The sequence below is a fragment of the Myxine glutinosa genome, chromosome 8, assembly GCF_964187855.1.
Source record: "Myxine glutinosa chromosome 8, kmMyxGlut1.1, whole genome shotgun sequence".
Classification (NCBI taxonomy): Eukaryota; Metazoa; Chordata; class Myxini; order Myxiniformes; family Myxinidae; genus Myxine; species Myxine glutinosa.
Genome location: NC_136268.1, coordinates 61,520,364 through 61,536,514, shown reverse-complemented (window position 1 = coordinate 61,536,514; position 16,151 = coordinate 61,520,364). Strand labels below are relative to the sequence as shown.

The window sequence follows — 16,151 nt, the reverse complement described above, 5'->3', positions numbered from 1 at the left end:
ATTGCTGTGGTTTGAGAGCAAACACAAACTAAAATCTTTTGGTTCAGACTAAGGTTTGCAACAGACTTCAACCTGCTATATTGAGCCTCTTCTGCAGCAATTATTTATGATGTTGATCAATGAAGATAAGCTAGATATCAGCGTACATTTTATTGCTCAAAATACTGTCTGTGAAGGCAATGTACGATTACTTTGTTTCGCTCAGTTCCAAGGAAATCATGGTATCTGATCTTCAACTAGGATGGGCTGCTTGGCTTTGTAGTCTCACATCTATCTCTTGATGCTCTCCTAGTATCATTCTCCTGGGGAGGATACTGCATGTTGCCAGAGCACCTTCTGGGTCAATTGCCATTCCTCCCTTTCGATGTGGGATTTGCACCTGCAACCACTAGTTTACAATTTTACGACAACTTAACCAGTTGAGCCAGCTGGCAACACATGCAGTGTGATTACAGGTTCTTCTGAACACAAACAAATATACAGATTTATTTCCTGGTTTTCTTCTGTTTCTTTTCAATAATCACCTATTTTTTGGAATTTGTTGTTATTTGGGAAAACGGATTTAATCACGAAAATAATATCTGCTTTTGTTTAACACATGACAAATGGGTCTACATCTTAACAGATCCTGGCACACTTTAGCTTGGAAATGTATTGGGACAGGGGTAGGTGAGGGGTTATGTTGTTTTTAAGCTTTAACGAGGAGTTGATACTCTAGATCCACTGCCTTTTGGGTGGTATGAGGAATACTTCTTTGTAATATGAAAGCTAAATCTTGAACGGTTTTGAAATATCGTGTACATAAGCCAAGTTACTGAGATGGTTGCCATTGCACCATAATTCAGCCAATCACCACTGTGACCTAATCAACCTAAAATAATGTCAAAAAGAATAGATATCTGTGATATGAAAGCTAAATGTTCAAGGTTTAAAAAAAAAAATGTACGCAATAGTACATGGACGAATGGATCGGTCGGTCGGTTGGTTGGTCAGTCGGGCGTAGCTCATTTTAATGTCCCCGTCAATGACCTCATCAAAGGGGTGCAAGACAATAACTGCAGAGGATGATTTCCAAGTATGGAGTAACATTGTGGAGATATCATTTGAGTGTGTTTCCTTGTACGAATTTAGACCGGTGTACGCATGGAGTGCAGCAGACTGCTACATGGTGTAGCAGTCTGGGTTTCAATCTCGACTCTACCATAACTATAAACCATTAGTTTGGTGCTTCCCATGCATGGCCCTGCTTCACAAGGTGCGCTGCCCCTCTGATGGATGTTAAGCTGGGTGTCCCGTGTGCTAGCATTATAGTTGTTGGACCCACAGTGTCTTTCATGAACAGTGGGTGAGTTATCCCCTTCACCCTGGCCAAATTCCGAATACCTGCCCCTCATCATGTCTGTTCAATATTGAGTCTGGCCAGCAAGTTCATGAATGATTTGAACCACAATCCATTCTATATTAATTGCTGATATGAAGGTAATGGGACATGTTACACCACAACAGGGTATACAATATACATGGTACATACAAGGAGAAAGGTGAACAAATCTCACAAATTTGCTGAAAAGTTATAAATACATGGTCCCCATGGCAAATGCAGACAGGATAGCCAGCTTTACATCCACATCTGAAAGACTACGTATGTTGTTCAAGACGCAGCACCTGTTACAGGCACTAGGTTGGTGGTTATAGCCTTCATTATTCAACTACACATGAGATCAAATGTATTCTTCTCACAAGTGAGATATCCCATCACCATTCATTCCCTCAAGTCTATCCCATGGAGGTCTCCCAACAAAATTCTCGCCAACTCAAGTTTGCTTAGCTTAATGGGTTTTCCAGGATTTGACACATTCCAGCCAATAAATAATACCCTTGTACTTCATTTATTCTATACACAAGCACTTCTACAAGACTCTGACATTGTAGAAGATATCAGCATTACGTCAGTATTGAATTACAGACTAAGCTGCCCTTTTATTATATATAAAGACCCATGATATACATTTTCCAGCAAGAATAGGACTTCGGGGCAGCTCTTTAGTCAAATTTGAAATTCCTGCCTGTCTGATTGACCGCCCGGCCTCATTCAAACCCTTATTTACCTGCTTTCACCCACTTCGTTGAATGAATGAGCCTTTAATACTGAACCATTAATTAAATATCTTTATGCATTGAATGTCCCGCACTCGTAAAACAATTGTTTTGTTTACGATTTTTAACATCAACTAGTGCAACGTTAATTCACTTGACATTGTCCTTTCCATTGCCTTAGATAATGGGCCGGACTGGCAACCGCTTGCCCGTGCTACTGAACAACGTGCCCATCCATGTCCCGGCTGGAGGAATGGTGCCCATCAGTGGAAATGCGCTGCAGGCGATGGCTCTTGGGGCAAGTGATGCTGAAATCTTCTACAGTCTCGTACCGCAGCACAAGAACCCACAATTCGGTATGTGCTGCCAGGCAGTCAACCATCAGGTAACGCTCCAATTTGTGACCAGGCAGAGCAATGCACCTTCCTTAATCTATATATATATAACACACAGTTTGTGTGTGTGTGTGTGTGTGTGTGTGTGTGTGTGTGTGTGTGTGTGTGTGTGTGTGTAATGTTACCGATAGACTCCGAAACGGAGAGGCTCACGTGCTTCATATTTGGCATAGACATGGCCATTGAGCCTGGGACGAACATGGCTGAGACCATATTTGATGAGATCCATATTTTTTATTCATATTTAGTATTTACCTCAGCGCATTTCAGCGAAGTACCCGCTAATCTCAGCCAGTGCGAGCAGCTCGCTGATTCGCTCAGAGCGATCACGTGATGTTCCATCCCGTCACACGTCACACGTTTGCACGTAATTCAGGGTGAAAAGCCATTGCGTTTTTTCACCTTTATGCGACCGTGTTTTGTGTCGATTTTGTGCGATATGAATTAAATTTTAATTCATATTTCGTGTTTACGAATTCGAATACGAAGGATTTCCCCTTTCGATTTCGAATACGAATCGAATACGAGCTTGAGTCGAGAGGGCGAATGTACGGGTAGGGAATGTACGGGTCTCCCCTCCCCCACCCGGCAATGCCGGGTACTTCTGCTAGGATCACGTGATGTTCCAACTTTGCCGCCATAATCTCACAGTTATGCGTTCGCACGTAATTCAGTTTTTCCACATTTCAGCGAGGAACATTGCCATTCACACCACATAGGTTTTTTTTCACTTTCATCTGATATTTGTGATTTATTTCAAACAAACTGTATTTCCCATCTACACGGCCATGTATTCCTATTAACGTTATGTAAAGTACATAAATTGTGTGGATTACATCATTTCTGGATGTGATCAATTGCCAGTAACCATCTATACTGAAACGCAAAAGAAACTTACCACCTTTGAAACCTTTAAATATCAACAATAACACTGCGTGTAGTAAATGTGTGAACTTATTTGTGGACAATAGTGTCCTCACTGTCAGACAAAACGGTCACGGATGGTCACTTGAACCTTCAATGGTCACTTCATAGCACAGCTGTTGAACAGCCGTTTTGACTGTCAGTGATTAGCCAAGGGGTACGGGATGATTTTAATGAGCTGCACGTGATGTCTTGATATTGGCTTTAAAAAGGCCAGTGCAAAATGGGCATTTTGACCGAAAAATTTGACCATTTTGACCAACTTCAAAAAGACCAAAAACACAAAAGAAACTTACCACCTTTGAAACCTTTAAATATCAACAATAACACTGCGTATAGTAAATGTGTGAACTTATTTGTGGACAATAGTGTCCTCACTGTCAGACAAAACGGTCATGGATGGTCACTTGAACCTTCAATGGTCACTTCATAGCACAGCTGTTGAACAGCCGTTTTGACTGTCAGTGATTAGACAAGGGGTACGGGATGATTTTAATGAGCTGCACGTGATGTCTTGATATTGGCTTTAAAAAGGCCAGTGCAAAATGGGCATTTCAATCAACATGCCACGATTGTCAAGGGATCAACGGCAGCGTGCCCTGGGCATGCTGCAAGGCGGACTGAGCTACCGTGAGGTGGCACGTCGCCTTGGCTGTTCACACCAGACGATATCGGCCCTGGTGGACAGAGACACCCTCCACAACTCTGCAGATGACAGACCTCGATCAGGGAGGCCAAGAGTCACCACTGCAAGGCAGGACAGGCAGATGGTCTGAAGTCACCTGCGGGATCGATTCCGTCCAGCATCCCGCACTGCGGCAGAAACTCCGGGGCGTGCAAACCCACGGATCTCCAATGATACTGCACGAAGACGACTGCATGACTATGGTCTGACTGCCAGAAGACCATACAGAGGTCCCGTGATAACGGTTGCCCATCGCCGCAACCGTTAGAGATGGTGCCAGCAGCATCAGCGGTGGACCTTGGCGCAGTGGAACGAGGTCGCTTTCAGCGATGAGTCAAGGTTCTGTGTTGACAGTCCGGATGGGCGTGAGTGTGTCTGGAGAAGAACTGGCGAGCGATATGCCGATTGTTGCGTGCGTCAAGCCAACAGGTGGGGTGGCCCAAGTGTGATGGTGTGGGCAGCCATATCAGGCCGGTACAGGACGCCACTGGTGGTTGTGGATGGGAATCTTAACGCCCAGCGGTATGTGGATAACATCCTGCGACCTCATCTGCTGCCATTCCTGCTAGACCACCCAGAACTGAGAACCTTTCAGCATGACAACGCTCGTCCCCATGCTGCTCGCTTTACCCCTGCATTTCTCCAAGGCGAGAACATCAACACCATGCAGTGGCCTGCGCTCTCCCCTTACCTGAATCCCATAGAGCACCTGTGGGATGAGCTTGGGAGATGCGTAGTTGGCAGGGCCAGGACACGGGCAGAGCTGCTTCAGACATTGAGGACTGAGTGGGACAGATTCCAGCAGCAATCCATCCAAAGACTGGTAGGCAGTATACGCCGACGATGCACTGCCTGTATCCAAAACAATGGTGGCCATACACGCTATTGAAAGGGGACTGACATTGCACCCTGTGCTGTTCTGTACTGTAGAACAAACTGATGAGATGGTATATCTTGGTCAAAAACTTGACATGTCATCAATAAAATGCCAATGTTTCAATTAGCAATTGTTGGTGTGTTTTCTTTTGAACTGTTACAATTTTATTACATTTCAAACAAGTGGTAAGTTTCTTTTGCGTTTTCGGTCTTTTTGAAGTTGGTCAAAATGGTCAAAATGGTCAAATTTTTCGGTCAAAATGCCCATTTTGCACTGGCCTTTTTAAAGCCAATATCAAGACATCACGTGCAGCTCATTAAAATCATCCCGTACCCCTTGGCTAATCACTGACAGTCAAAACGGCTGTTCAACAGCTGTGCTATGAAGTGACCATTGAAGGTTCAAGTGACCATCCGTGACCGTTTTGTCTGACAGTGAGGACACTATTGTCCACAAATAAGAGTAGTGTAATAATGTTGCTTCTGGGACACCTCCGTTTAACATGGGAAATCCCTATCTAATGTCATTTACCCCCTTGTCTTTTTCAAAAATCATAAACACCTCTATTTCTCCCACCCTCATCTTTATGAACCTTTTGTCTGTAGTACCTATCCTTAATGTTGTTCATTAGACCACTCAAACACTACAAATATTTGTTTTCTCTTATAGACCTATCATCCTTCTTCTACATATCATCTGGCAGATTAATCTTTGACCCATTCACTTCCATATTAATTCTTTCCCTCCCTCATTGACCCTAAACACCTATATTTCTCTCACCCTGTTCTTTACGAACCTTCTAACCTTTTGACATGCTATCCTTATTCATTAGACCACTTAAACACCTGTGATCCTTCTGACCTTATGGACCTTTTAACCTTTTACTCTTAATATCATCTGGTGAATATAACCCACTCAAACATCGACCCGACAAATATTTGTTTATGCGTGGGAAATAATTTAATTCTCTTGCCACTCTCTTCACCATCTAATATATTAACAAAAAATATGTTTGAGTTTGGTTCTTTATTAAGATATTTTAACTGAGCTAAGATAAAATGGTAAACCTCCCTCAATGTTCTTGTTTGAGCACCTCCAGTGCCACATACCATTTTAAAATTAAAGTATATATTTTCCTGACAACCATCAAAGTTTTCCGTCCACTCAAAAATATTTCCATCTTTTTTACCCAATTCACCGGTATTTAAATTAATTCTCTTATTTGTTTTGTGAATTTTTTTACCAGTTGCCTTTTCAATTATACCTATTTGATATTTTTCACATTCATTATGTTTTCCATTTATATACCAAGGTTGATTACACCTCCACTCTTTAGTCTGGTTGATACTTGGTTCTATCATTTATATAATAGTAAAAAAGGCGGCGGTAGCCCGTTAAAATCCCCAACCCCCCCTTTTTAACTTATCACTTATATATATCTTATCACTTATATATATCTTATCACTTATGTATATCTTATCACTTATATATATCTTATCACTTATATATATATCTTATCACTTATATACTTATATAACCATAAGGGAGACTATCAATTCCATTTTCTAAAATAAACCTCTTATCATCAAAAGCCCCCAATGCTTTCTTATTTATCTCTTCTGAATATAATTGATGTTTATAACTTCTTATTCCATTAATCTTTCTAAACTCTTCTTTCTTTGTTGTTAAACAGTTATAATAATCCTTAAAGTTTATTGTTTCTTTAATAACATTTTTCTTTACACCTTTTAACTTCTTATCAGTCTTTTCAACGTTATTCACAATGTATTTATAAGCATAAGCCTTTGACCTCAATCCCACAAATTCACTCATAACATTTCCTCCTAATTCATCCTTGAACTTTCCAATCACCTTTTTATTTTTAGAAGAGAACAACTCACTCTCTGGACTGTAATTACTCGTGTCATAGATATTAATGTCTCTTTTCATGTCTGAATAAACATCGTTGGTATTAATTTTCAAAATAAAACTATCTGTATCCATATAAAGTAGATTAACATCATTTTGATATTTCTTCCTCAAGTTATTATAAAAGTAATCATACATTAATGACTTTGATAAATCAAGAATTGTTGTTCCAATATAAATAGGTTTGTTCATTTCAATACTCTCTTTAATCAAATGGATCGCACAAAAGTTCTCAGTAAAGACCTCAGCTCGAGTAAAACTCGGTCTATTAATTAATTTTGATGCTTGTTCCCAAGATGTTGATAGTCTGATATTTTGTCTTTTCCTCACATTCTCCATAGTCTTACCAAAGACCGCATTATTCATCAATTTATAAAAGTCTTTCTCAAAATCTGTTTTTGACTCTGTTCTTCTTTGTGTATTAAAATCAATGTACCCCTTTAACCAATGACTTTGATTGAACTTTAGAACCCTATGGATCTTCTCTACTCTTAGACCTTTTGATAAATATTGTCGCAAATTTCTTTGGTGTAGAACATAATTTTTCTTGTTATATAATGTAGTAAGTAATTTTTCTGTTGATTCACCTATATCAAACGATCGTTGATAATCACTCAACCATTCTTTCTTTGGACTTTCTTTCTCACAAGCAAATGGGAGATCTTTGTGTAGGTTATGGAGTTCCTCTGGATATTTTAAATCAATTTCAAAATAATAACCAACTTTTTCTTCATCCAATTCTTTTTGTGTAGAGATACATACATCTTGTAAAACGTTTTTGTAGTCTTTTTCCTTTACCCATCTAAGTTTTCCATAAGGAAGAGCCTGAGACATTGCCCAGCCATACAGGTTGTTCGCGTCATAGTACATCAAGTAAGAACTCTCTTTCGTTGGATCATAATTTGGAAGATATTTGTTATTTGCTTTTGCGTATCTACTCGAGCAGACTTGTGAAATTCCACCTCTTTTTGCCTTTTCAATCATCAAAAGCATATCAACATCGGTTATCAAATCCAAATCTTGTTTTGTCATTTTCAACATCGCACTCCAGGCCAATCCAGGTGCTGTGTAGTAGTGAGCAGGATCCAATCCATATCCAGTGCGACAAACAGATCTAAAGGCTTCAAATACATCGGCCAATAAAAGCACATCAGTTTTGAGATACAAATCGTGATACTCGCCAAGATTCTTGATGTTATATTTTTCCCAAACATTTTGTGCGTGTACATAATCTTTATCAGATATATGACTATTATTTAATTTGTTATAGAAATTTTCTTTTGAAGGAAGTTGTGTTTCATTGAATCTCTCAAATGAGTCCATATAGTCATAGGGGTAAATTCCCTTTTGTGTTAGAAAATCTTTATCTAAAAAATACTCTGAAAGACATGGAAACTCTTTTAGATTTTGAACCAAGTTAACCAATGGACTTGCCATGAATTTAAATGTATCAAGAAATCTGATATGAGTAATAGGAGATGTGTGAATTGTTTTTGTGAATGAAATGTATTTCTGATCCGTGTTTGGAATTGCTGAGATACTTCCAGAAGTCTTTGAGAGTTCCTTGATAAATAGATGTGTATCATAATGAGCGTTGTTATGAAGAAAGACAGGAATGAAAGAGGGGAGTTGATAATTAATATTACAACTTTGATGAGCCGGACCTCTATATTTACCAGTGAGATGACAATGGTCTCTAACCTTTAGACCTTTACCAATTTTCTCCTCACAAATATGACAGACATTGTTTTTTATAAATTCCCTTTTTTCTTTACTTGTTAAGGACATTGGTTTATTGGTTTCTCTCATTATCTTGGTTAATCGAACACAGTCTTTTTCTAGTCGTTTCACAAACTCCTCTGGGGTATTTGAGCCTCTATACATCTCTAACTTGTTATATTTATCACCAACGGATGATTTGATATAATAACAAAAACCACAAGGAGTATGTTTTTGATATTTATTTGTGTATGATTCTTTTGGATCTTGAGAAGCAGTATCAATTTTTTCTAAAATACTTTCAAAATCAGCATATATAACAAATGGATGTTTGATCTTTTTATTTTCATCTTTGAATGTGATCTTTGAGCCTTCTTTAGGCATATTGATTACCGTTGATTTATGTTCGCCACAATAATTTGAATGTTTATCTAATCTTTCTTGTGAATTGAAGAAGTTAAGACAACGCAAACAAATATATATTTTATTTGTTCTCTTACAGACTTGTGGTTTTATTAATTTAGCAATATCTTTGATGTATGTATAATGTGAATTTTCGTCTGAATTAAAATATAGAAGATTAATATGAGTTTGTTTACAATTGTCAGAAAGCTTTAAAACCTGAATGTTGTTTGTTTCTGTTAGACCATAAACATTAACTGATAAATTATTCATCTTTTCAAATTTAGGAATATCATTTAAAGTCATCGGAAACTTTAGATCTTTCGTATTTAATGTATTCTCATATTTTTTATAATGAGATACTCTTTCATCATGAAAATGTGGAGGATGTAAGTGTGCTAAAATAGACCAGAGAAAACATTTATTGTCTTTATTTTTGATATTGATAACTGCTTTTCTATTTTTGATAACACTGGGTAAATCAATGTAAGAAGAAGCTTTTAGAGGATCTGATTTAAGAATATGAATGTCTATGTAAATAATTTTTCCTATATTGAATCCACTTCCTACGATTGAATTATCCACATCTTGCTCTTGTTTAATAAGTTCATCATAGACTCCTGATGTTTTAAAATCTTGATATGAAGATATAAAGTGTGGCTCAGTTCTCATGTATGGTGCATCTATAACTCCTTCATCCTTTGTCATTTCTAATTTTACTCCCATATAAAATTTAAGTGGTTTCATTTCCTTTAGTGTTTTTTCAATCAACGTTTGAACAGCAGGTTTAACTATTTCTACAGCATCAACTATAGACTCTGGTTCAGGAGGTTTGAAGTTAAAGACTCTTATTTTAATATGTCCTTTGAATGCTCCATCAGAGTTTTTAGTTGTGATAAAATTTGATAAATGTAGATTTGTTTTAAGATGTATTTTGAAGCCTTTCTTGAGGATATTTTTATTACATGTAGAACAGTGTTTTGTTTCAGGTGGAAGAGGGGAAAGTTTGTTTAAAATGTTGTATGTATGTTTTGCGGTGAGAATATGTTGTTTATAATATTTTACTTCCTTCTCGCAAGTATCACAATAAACCATATTTATAGCGTGAGAAAACGTGGTGTTTTATATATATCACTGTGCTTAAAATAAAACACTTTTGAGCTTTACAGCTCCGTTTTATATATATCACTGTGCTTAAACTAAAACACTTTTTCACTCAGAATCATCTAAGTCATAACTATCACATGAATACTCAGAATCATACTCAGAGTCATCAATAAAGCTACTCTCATAACTATCATTTGAGCACAAACTATTAGTATCATAACTATCATCTGTGTTCAATGAAATACTATCATCACCATCATCCAAGTTCAATGAAATACTATCATCACTATCGTCCGAGTTCAATGAAATAGTAAAATCTTCACTGCTGTATTGACTCATATTTAATTAGCAAGAAAAATATTCCCATCAATATCTATATACTTTCTTTCATTAACAGATTCAATCTCTACAATTTTTATATCAAAAGTTATCTTTAAATAATCTCTAACTATCATAGAACGAAATGACATTTCACCAGAAATATTAACATCATTCATTTTACTTAGATCTACACCCTTTGGATTATTAAAGAAAATACAAATGTCTCCTCTAGAATTATTAATGGTCTTATCATTCTTTTTCAAAGTATCGTGGTCAATCACTTTTTCAAGCTTTGAATAAATTGCCAGGAGTAGAGGAGAAACTTTTGTTAGATTTACTTTAATGGATGTCTTTCCAGGTATAGTTAGAGCTCTTCCTTTAAATGAAATAGAGGGGCTCATGTTATTTTCCATAACTGGTTTTACCCAAAAATTTCCATATTTATCTTTGTTCAATTTAACATCTTTGACATATTTTTCTATATCTTCCACCGAAGTAGAGATTGATTGAAATTTGTCTTTTGTGCTTTGAAACATTGTATTTATTAATGAATAAACTTGCGTTTAGTTTAAGTAAAAATTTACTATATAAATATGATAAGTTCTGAAGGATATTTAGAATTTCCAGACTCTCCATATGATAAATTAGAGAATTGTCCAGCTTGTGATAGAATAGGGCTTAATAATGAGGGTTCATATAAACAATGTTTATTCTGTGATTATATTCTAATTAATGATAATAAGAAATATAAAAAAACATATAACTCTTTTAAATTAGAACCAAAAATGAATTACTTTACAAGATTAATAAGAGAGATGAATGTTAAGCATTATGGTGATAATACACCATTTCTTACAAGGAAAGAGACTCTTTGTATTGAGGAAATGTATAAGGGTTTAATGATATTTATTATTCAAAATAATTTTAATGGAAATGTTAATACAAGATACTATATAAATAAAATAATGAATTATTTTGAAATTAAACCCGAACTCAGGATAAAATATAGAGTTTCTAAAATAGCTCAAAAAAAGTTAGATGACTTGTTTTCCAAATATATAAATGAATGATTTTTTACCCGTTTGGGAAAATAAGATAAAGTTTAATAACCATAAAAACATTCCAAATTCATTGAGATGTCTAATAGTTGGTTCAAGCGGATGTGGGAAAACCTGTTTACTTTTAAAGATGCTCCTTGGTCCTAATTTTTTAGATTATGATAATTTAATAATTTTTACAAAGTCAAGTTTTCAACCCGAGTATCAACTACTCTCACAGGGTTTTAATGCAGGTCTTAAAAAGGAAGACATTATCGGTTTATTTAAACTTCAAAACAAACTGAATGATTATAATATTGAAGATATAATACAATTATTTTGTGATACACAGAAATCAAAATCGAAACCCATAACTTGTATTCTCAGTGATAATACGGATGATATACCTTCACCTCAAGATTTAGATAAATCAAAAAAGAACCTCGTCATCTTTGATGATTGTGTTAATGAGAGAAACCAAACAGTAATGGATAGCTACTATACAAGAGGGAGACATTCTTCTTGTAATTGTATATATCTTAGTCAATCATATTTTCAACTCCCTCGACGCTCAATAAGAAACAATGCCAATACTTTTATTTTATTTAAGTTAAATTCAATAGATGTAAATAATTTTTGGAGAGATAATTGCTCTACGTTATGTAGTAAAAAAGAATTTGAAAATTATATGAAACACACGATTGGAAAATATAAATATATTGTTGTGAAACAAGATGAGATACTAAATGATATTTTTCAATAAATAAATACAGAAAATGAATACCGAAGAAAGAGAAAGAAAGTTTAAGGAACATCAACAATTAGTTTCAAAAGTTGTTAAACAACAGGAAGAGATAAAGAAGAAACGGAGACAGAAACTAACTGGTGAAGAAGCCTTTGAAAGAAAACAAGAGAAATTCTTTAAACCACTTTTGAAAACTCAACACTCACCTACAGTTCCCACGGTAGAATTTACTCCGAAAAAACTTCAAATGCTCAAAGATTTTAGTCAGATAACAAAACAAGAACTTGGTGAATTAGAATATGATGACGAGGGATTATTTCGGAAACTTGAGCAGGTAAATCAACCCCCTAATTATGTTGTGGAAGCTCTTCAAAACAATGAATATTCGGCGGGTTCAAAAACCAGAGCAGGTCTCATTCCAACAGAAGAACCAGCAGTGTTTCATCTTGTGGAAGAAAAGGTATTGATATTTAATGATGAATTGATGTTCTTGAGTTCTACTCAACCAAATGTTAAATTAACTCCAAGATTAATGTTTCTTCTAACAAACCCCGGATTCAGCGGTTCAAAATATTTTGAGGAACCACTTGATATGGAAAGAGAGGAAGATAGGGTATATATTGAGTTGTTAAATACACTTGATTATGGAGTTTCTGTTGCTGGTAAAAGTAAGAAGAATGAGAAGGAGAAACATATTATTGATGCTTTAAGTAAGCTTGGTTCGGGTGTTAGTTTTCTTCCAAATGACCCATCACAATTAGTTAATAGGCTATTATTGTTGTTAGGTAGTAAGAAGGCTGGAAACAACAATTGTTTTAATGAATCCTCAGCCATTTTAGATCAGTTGATGAATATGAAAATAATTAATAAATGTCAATACAAAGATATTTTATTAGATATTAAATAAGATGAGAAGCACAATTCTTAGTTTTAATTTCACAACGAGCGATTACACAGCTTCATTCCCTTACCCACTACAACTTGACCCCCTTACCTCATATGAGGCATCTTTATTGTCGATGGAAACTTATAATACCTTGTTTAATATCACAGAGAAAAACAGCAAGTTTAGTTATAATCCAGGAAGTGGATATAAAACTATAACTGTTTCACCTGGAGCTTACGAGATTTCTCAAATATCTTCAGAAGTCTCTCGCCTTATGAAAGAAAAAGGTGATGAACCAAAAAATATTGTAATAGATATTCAAAAACACACTTCAAAATCAACTATTAAACTTAAAAATAATTATAAAGTTGATTTCACGATTGAAAATTCGTTTAGAGAGCTATTGGGTTTCTCTTCAAAAAAGATTGAAAATAACGGGACGTTTTACAGTGATAATGTTATCCAAATATCCTCCGGTATAAATTCAGTATTAATTCATTGTGATTTGATTGATGGTGCTTATAACGATGGAATAAGAACAAATACAATATTTTCATTCAGTGCATACTCAACCCCGATTGGTTATAAATTTAATATGGAACCAAAAAATCTTGTCTATTTACCTGTGTCAGGAAAAACCATATACAGAGTAAGTTTTAGGATAACCGACCAAGATAATCGTATGATATCCTTTAATGATGAAATTATATCCATCAGAATTCACCTACGTGAAGTTTTTCAATAAATAAATAATGGTTATTGTGAGAAAACACGAGTTGGGAAAATATAAAATAATTACAGGGGAGGGCATGTTCCTTTCACCAGACTGTACAAGGTATGTGGGTAGAGGATACTATAAACCTAAGAGACAACGAGGTGTAGGTCATCAATTTCGAAATAAAGGAGATGGGATAATTGATACTCTAATGGGTATTGGTTCAACCATCCTTAAACATAAAGACCTAATTGGTTCAACTGCTTCTGCCGTGGGCTCCGTTGCGGGTGCTATAAAGAGTATAAAAGATGCTCAAAAGGAGTCTCATAAATTACAAGCAATCAAAGAAATAAAAAAAGGTAAAACTCAACTATCTTCACAAGAACGACAAAAAATCATTAAAATACTTGGGTCAGGGTTTCAACAATTTTAATGCTATATAAATACAAGTATGGAAGCGATTGATAGTATCTATGATTTGGATGATACGATTATCATTTCAAACTCCACTAAAAAGGAAGACTATTTTAAGGTAAATGCTATAACAGGAACAGACTGGAATTCAAACGGAACAAAAAGTTTTGAAATAAATAATCAACAAACTTACTTGAATATAGCTGATAGTTTCTTGCTGTGTAAATTTAAATTCACTAAGGCTGCGAATAATACTAATGCTACACTCGTAAATGATTTCTTCTGGAAAATGTTTGACAGTGTCCGCCTGTATATTGGAACACAAGAGGTTGAAGCGGTTGATTATGTCTCTGCTACATCTGAAATGATGAAATTTACACTATATTCGTTTAGTGATAGAATGGGTAAGGGAGCTGTTGAAGGTTTTATTCCTGATATGTCAACGGGTACAAACGCAGACCCTGGTTATAGTCAAAGGAAGTCAATGTATAATGATGAAACAAAAGCAGTGAATAGTTTTACCGTAGCAGTACCTCTTAAAGGTATATTTGGATTTTGCGATTATGATAAAGTTTTGTATGGTCTTAAAATTAGATTTCAACTACAAAGGAATGATAATGTAAATAGGTTGCTTTTTGGGGATGAAAATGCTTTTGGAGACAACAATAAATTTGTTATTAATGATTTGTGTTGGTATATCAGTGAATATACTCCTAATCTTAAAACGGAAGAGATGTTAAATAGAAGACTTAACTCAAAGAAACCGCTAAATGTATCATACCTTAAAAGAAGATGTCAACACGTTAAACTGGAACACACTACCTACACTTGGAATTTGGGTGTTCTTCAAGGAAAGCCACGATACCTCTGGCTCATTTTTAAAAAACCAGATGGAGAGGATGGTACTAATAAGAATAATGCCCTGAGTGATAATGCTAAGGTGAAACAACTTCGGGTTTCTCTTGATGGCACATTTTATCCGCGAGATAGATTGGAAATTGATTGGGAAAAAAATGATTATGCGGAAGCCTACAAGTCCTACCAAAAGGTGTGTGAAAGTAATGGTAATAATGATCCTATTTTGGATATGGTTGCGTTTCAAAAACTTTATACAATCTACGCAATTGACCTGAGTTCTCAAAAGGAAACTATAAAGTCTAATCGAGTGGATACTTCTCTATACATTGAAAGAGGGGAGAGTGAAGAGGTTAATGCATATTGTTTGCTTTTGGAGGAAACAGAATTACAGATTAATACAGATAATGGTGTTATGATTAATATCACATAGGTTTTTTCTCATAAATAAATGGTTGGGGTATATGTTAATCAAATCAATCTTAATAAATTAACATCTTGTATTCAAAATCAAAAGCCTTGTATTATTAATGTTAATACAATTCAAAGAAAAGGAGCTGTAAGAATTGATGTTTTACTCACACACACACAAGTAAAAACACTAAATGATGTTGGATCACTTAAAATTAAAATGACGAAACCTATGTTAAAGAAATATTCAATAGATGAGTCAAGAGGAGGATTTCTCCCGTTTCTAATTCCTTTATTTGCTGGTTTAAGTGCGGCGGGAGCATTGACTGGTGGTATTTCAGCAGCGGTAAAAACTGCTAACGAAAGGAAGGCACAACTAAAAGCTCAAAAAGAATTGGAAAGACATAACAAGGAGTTGGAGAAACAAATTAGTGGAAGTGGTGTAATTGTAGATTTTGCTCAAAAACTTGAAAGTCTACCTGATAAAGCTAGATTGTTGGTTGGAGATATGCTTTCCTCTATCGCTCAAGCGGGTGTTAAACTAACTAAACGGGGTAATGGATTGTATCTTTCTCATAAATAAATGGATAAATGGTTTAAACAATTTGGAAAGAATACAACGTCAAATATAG

At 35.5% G+C, this 16,151-nt stretch overlaps 1 protein-coding gene across 1 annotated transcript in view; it reads left to right on the top strand.

Annotated features, from left to right (window-relative positions):
* LOC137432530 (extracellular matrix organizing protein FRAS1) overlaps window positions 1-16,151 on the top strand; it is a 161,105-nt gene that overhangs the window by 15,198 nt on the left and 129,756 nt on the right. The window contains exon 2 of the mRNA XM_078783958.1: window positions 2,279-2,453. Coding sequence (XP_078640084.1) covers window positions 2,279-2,453 — 175 coding nt within the window. The remainder of the gene's footprint in view (window positions 1-2,278; window positions 2,454-16,151) is intronic.